The 5,439-nt window shown below is 39.5% G+C and overlaps 1 protein-coding gene across 3 annotated transcripts; it reads right to left on the bottom strand.

The window, feature by feature from the left end:
* Window positions 1–293: 293 nt before the first annotated feature.
* Window positions 294–5,075, bottom strand: LOC112716163 (pentatricopeptide repeat-containing protein At5g66520). Of its 3 annotated transcripts, none has more exons than XM_029289738.2 (3): window positions 1,913–5,075; window positions 1,723–1,810; window positions 294–1,098 (listed from the first exon to the last, which is right to left on the bottom strand). In XM_029289738.2, the coding sequence occupies exon 1, from the start codon at window positions 4,463–4,465 to the stop codon at window positions 3,014–3,016; it is 1,452 nt and encodes a 483-aa protein (XP_029145571.1). In that variant the 5' UTR covers window positions 4,466–5,075; the 3' UTR covers window positions 294–1,098; window positions 1,723–1,810; window positions 1,913–3,013. The 3 variants fall into 3 exon arrangements, with proteins under 3 accessions (XP_029145571.1, XP_029145570.1, XP_029145568.1); XM_029289737.2 differs by having other exon boundaries at window positions 294–1,466; window positions 1,913–4,701; XM_029289735.2 differs by having other exon boundaries at window positions 294–1,141; window positions 1,913–4,701.
* Between the last annotated feature and the right edge of the window lie 364 nt (window positions 5,076–5,439).

The following is a 5,439-nucleotide window of genomic DNA, read 5'->3' as shown; positions in this document are numbered from 1 at the left end:
GTCTGACAAACCTTAGAATAATAAAAATTTATTAGAGAACAAAGTGTATGATTTGAAATTTGATAGAAATTATTTTGAAAAATTAATTACCAAAAAAATTATTCATATTAGCAAACAAAATACATGTTAAAAGTGAGTGAAATTACATATGTATTTATATACAAATACATAATAGTTAATTTAATGATTAATTTTTAGTCTATAAATAATATTTTTGTTCCACAATATATACAAATTTAATTTTGATGCAATGTTCATATAAAGTACTTTTACACATATATGTGAAATAATCATGAAAAATAATAGATGTGATTCATTAAAATATAGATAAGATATTTTCCACGCTCAAATTATCAAAATTAAACTCAGTATAGAACAAAACAAATGAGAAATCGCCTTTAAAAAAAAAGAAAAAAAAAATATTGAGAGCAGTTTGATGTACAAACAACCCGCAGTCCCGCACCATTGCCACTTGCCAGGATGCCAGGATTCGGAAAATGACCACCCCAAGAAAGGAAAATCCTTTGGTCACATGTAACATCACTGCATACATGGGCAGTGAGCGTTAACTTATGAATAGATTCCTCTGAAGGGTGTGATGAGCATCCTACCGGCCACGGCCACAAAGAAGCCACAAATTCACAAGGCTTTGTATTTTTTTGTATTCCCCCTTCTTTTTCTACCATGGCTTTGCTTTTTCTTTTGCCCCTAGTCATTTTCCTGAGTGGTGTTTCAGCCATTGAATTAGCAAGTGAGCCAATATCTCCATCTCATGCATTCCAAGAAAACAAACCAATAGCCCCAACTCCATCTCAAGCTTTTCCTGCAAGTTCTGAACCTATAACACCATCTCATGATTTGCCTGAAATTTAGGCAATAACCCCAACTCAATCTCCTTCCCTCGCAAAAGATTGTGCTGGCAAGTGAGCCTATAGTCCCATCTCCTGATTTGCATGCAAACAGAGTAATAGCCCCAAACCCATCTCCTGCATTTTTCGCAAATGAACCAATAGCTCCTCATGCTTTCCTTGCAAATGAACCTTCTGCTGATGATGAGTCAGACCCCCAAGTTGATTCAGTGTCTCACATTCGCAGCTTCTACAGTTCCAGAAAGATTAACATTTAAACACGCCAGTCATGTCTGAAAGCGAGCGATCATGTATCTTAGTATCCATCAGTACTAATTTTGAGAGGGAAATATACAATATAAAAAACGGTTCATTATATACAATATCTTAGTACTCAATGACATTATATCTTTCTGAATACTATAGACACGGTTCATGTCCCAGCATCTTTCTTGCGTCAAATTAATATGCAACATCAGTGTTAGAACAGAACTTCTTATAGAAGTTATTATGTAGCGGTTATCGCTTTTATCATCTTTCTACTTTGCTATTTTTATCTTTTGTTTTTTATTTTTCTGGGTATCTATCTGATCAAGGAAGATTGTTGAGAACCTGCAACTAATAGCAGATTGGCTGGAATTAGTAATTTTATCATTTCAGCACCATTAATTTTTGAAAACAAATAACTAGTAATTCAAATAACAATTTTACCATTACAAACAGTATGAAATGTGTGGGATTAAAAAAAATTAATCTAATTTAGGTGAACTGGACATAAGGAGCTGAAAATGTTTTAATTTCCAGTCATATTGTGTTTGCATTGTCATATACCTCCCTTGAGAATTTCATAGAAGTAACAAAGAGTTATAATTACCTCTCACCCTTCCAAACTGAATCTTTGCTTTTTCTATCTGTCTTGTCAATGTCGGAAGACTATTTTTACTGTTGGGCTGCTGAATGGTCTGAAGAATTATCACATAAAGGAAGTTAATAGAACTAGTATAAAAGGAAAACATTAACATACTCAGGCACTTAAAAAATCACTGCAGATGGTTACAACTTACACGGTTAGGAATCACTTCCTGCAACTTTGCAGGTTACCAGATGCGTAATCTTGAATATTATAATTTCCTCCTTCCTACAAGAATCAGCGCAATTTCTTTCCTTTTTTTCCCCTTAAATTGTTATGAGAAGTTAGCACCTATAGACTATAACCACAAATCACATGGTTTGCATCCCCTGTCTCTGTCCGGTTCCTTACATGCTCATCTGCGTAGCTTTATGGTCCATTTTTTCCATTCTCGTCCATCAGTGGCGTCTCAACCATTGAATATGTTAGGCCACAACTGCAACCTCCTTTAGTTAATGTTTTGCTTGTAAGCCAATAAATAGAGAGCCGCAGCCTGCATCAGTTCACATTAGAAGAGTAGCTCTGGGTGATTATATGAGCCAGCTACTTCAGTGTTTAACACGGTTGCTTCTATTCTAATGTCTCATAGATCTTTACTAGACTGGACACAAACCAGGAGGGGTAGATACACCAGGACCAAGTTCATCCCTGTTTTCCTCTAGGGAGATGAAATTTTATCGAGAAACACACTAGACCAACACTCGAGTGATCTTTCATCTTAATAGTTCTTGAAAATACCAAGTTTTATGATATAGCTGTTACCACACTGTTCACCCTCTGCATTCATTAACACACCTTGGACATGATCAAGGCCTGTTTAAGTGTTCATGTCATGCATCTTTCTCCTAATAGGAGCATAGGAGTTCCTTGTTTGTCTGAAAATCTTCTACGTTATCTGAATCCCACAATCGTTCAGTAATGTTGACATTAGCCATACCAAAGCATAACTCTGTCCAAAATTTTAATATTGGCAATTCCATTTTGAATGACACTTTTCAAGAAGAAACTCCTTTGAAGTGAACCTCAAGCAGTGCTTATGTTCTTGCGACTAGGATGCGACAATCAGACATTAATAAGTAGTACTGCAACACCACCTTTTCGGCAACCACCTCAACTAATTTTGGTCTTCCAAGTAGCAGAAACAGTTCAATCAGAAGTGATTTAGGATTTAATCAGGCACATTTGAGCAACTTAAGTCTACTCCTTTGGTTAATTATGACAATTGAAAAAACGAAATCTTTTGGACAATGCTCAATTACGTAGCAACAAGGCTCCACCCTGGAGTTTTCTTTAGTCTTTCTTCTTTCATAACCTTCCTCAGTCTCAAAACTTCATTCCATTGTCCAGCCTCTGCATATATATTCGACATAGCAACATGAACACCATGATTATGAGGTTCCAGAGCAAGAATTTCTTTTACGACTCTTTTAGCAACCTTGGTATTTCCATTATTTTTGCAAGCTGCCAACAAAGCTCCTAAAATAACAATATCAGGCTTCCAAGGCATTCCTTTTACCAGTTCCTCTGCCTCTATCAACTTACCCTCTTTTCCAAGAAGATCCACCATGCACCCATAATGTTCAATCTTTGCGTCAACCCCATACACATTTTTCATCGAATAAAAGATCTCACGACCAACATCAACCAAGCCAGCATGACAACAAGCCGACAAAACCCCTAAGAAAGTGACATTGTTAGGGACGACAGCTTGCTCCTCCTTCAGCTTCTCAAAGAGACCAAGAGCATCTTCAACATGTCCATGAGTAGCCAAGCCAGAGATCATCACATTCCAAGTAACAACATTTCTCTCAGTCATTTCATCAAACAACTTCCGAGCCATAACAATCTCCCCATTCTTTGCATACATGTAAACCAACGCCGTCCCAAGAATCACTTTCACTTCAAACCCCTTCAACTTCATGAACTCATGAATCCTCTGCCCAAGCTCAAGATACCCCGCCCGAGCGCAAGCCGATAACACTGAAGCCAGCGTCGCAGCATTGGGCTCCAATCCATCCCCAATCATCTCATGAAAAAGCCCCAAAGCCTCATCATAACATTGATTCTGAGCATACCCACAAACCATCGTCGTCCAAAGAGTCAAACTCCTGTCCGGCATTTCATCGAACATAAGGCGCGCAAGGGCAAAATCTCCAGAAACAGAGTAACCCCTGACCAAACCATTGGCCACGTGGGAATCAAAGCACAGCCCGAATTTCAGCACGTGTGTGTGAACCTGGGTACAGGCTGGCAGGGAGGGAATGTTAGAGCAGGCCTTAAGGAGAAACGGGAAGGTGTGTTTCCCTGGAAAAGCGCCTAGCTTCCTCATGGAGACATAAAGGCAGAGAGAGTAATGGGGATTGGGGCTAGAGGCGTGGGCGCGGATGAGGGTGTTCCACATGAAGGTGTTGGGTGGGTATGGGAGGGAGGAAAAGATTCTAGACGCGAGGGTGAGGTCGGCGAAGGGGGAGAGGGCGGAGGAGGAGAGGAGGCGGCTGGCGGCGAAGGGGTCTTGGCGGATGCGGCCGGTAAGGATCATCTGGGCGTGGACTTGTTTGAGGTGGTGTATCGTGGTGCATTGGTCGGCGAGGAGAGAGAGACTAGGAGGAGTGGGCGGCGGAAGTGGAATGATTGAGAAGGTTCGTGGCGGCGGTGGTGAACGGGGGAAGCAGTGTTTGAGAGAGAAGGGCAGTTTTGGCGGCACCATTCGAAGAAAGGTTGTTGGTGATCACTGATCAGAGACTCGGAGTTTCCCAAGGTATCCGCCACCGGCGGCAGCAAGGCACGGTTGTTGCCGATCGGAGCTCGAGTCTATTGCTGACCAATCAGTTGCTTCGTGCACAAGGCGGCATTCAATTCCCCACACAGAAGGATGAAGTGACCATTCAACAAGCTAAGTGCACTTTCTCTGATTCTTAATTTCTTATCGTACATATATGCATGTTATTTGACTTTGACTTCAACTCGTAAGCTTTTTTATGAGTCAAACCTTTACATTCCGCCAATATCTAGTGGCAACTGGCAAGTGGCAACTTAACAAATGATCGTGAAGACACGCATCCAAATTTAACGAAGGCTGTGACTTGTGAGTGCTCTCTTACCCATTTCAAATCAAGAAACAGAATAGACACCAAAATTAAAATCAAGAAATAGAATACTTATTCTCCTCTAATGACGCACGAAGAATCCTCTCCCTCATTCACATAAAAATTAAAAAAAAAACACACACACACATCCCAAAAAACCCTCACCCAGAACCAGAAGGCCAAAACACGAAGCATCTGCCCCTCATCCTTTGGCAAAGCACCTTGTGCCACACCTCTCCATCCCCTACTCCCTTGTCGCTTTTATAATTTTTAAATTATTTTAACTGAATTTTTCCACATTATAGTCAACGGCGAAAATTCTTATTCTAATTCTGAATCCTTTCTTTAACAAACAAAACAAAGGTTTTTTCTTTTTAGATAAAGCTGCTTTTAAACTAAAACAGAAAATAATATAAAAAGAAAAAAAAATTGGGGAAGAGAACTCCACACAAAATGCATCATATTATTCACAAATGATGAATTACAACCAAACTACACATAATCAACTAACTAATTTTTTTTTTCATGATTAAATGCATAATGCTGTTCACATGATGAACTACAATCAAATTACACAAAATCAAATAACTAATTT

The sequence above is a fragment of the Arachis hypogaea genome, chromosome 10 (assembly GCF_003086295.3).
Source record: "Arachis hypogaea cultivar Tifrunner chromosome 10, arahy.Tifrunner.gnm2.J5K5, whole genome shotgun sequence".
Classification (NCBI taxonomy): Eukaryota; Viridiplantae; Streptophyta; class Magnoliopsida; order Fabales; family Fabaceae; genus Arachis; species Arachis hypogaea.
Note: the sequence above shows the minus strand (reverse complement) of the source record. Positions and strands in the feature narration are given on the sequence as shown.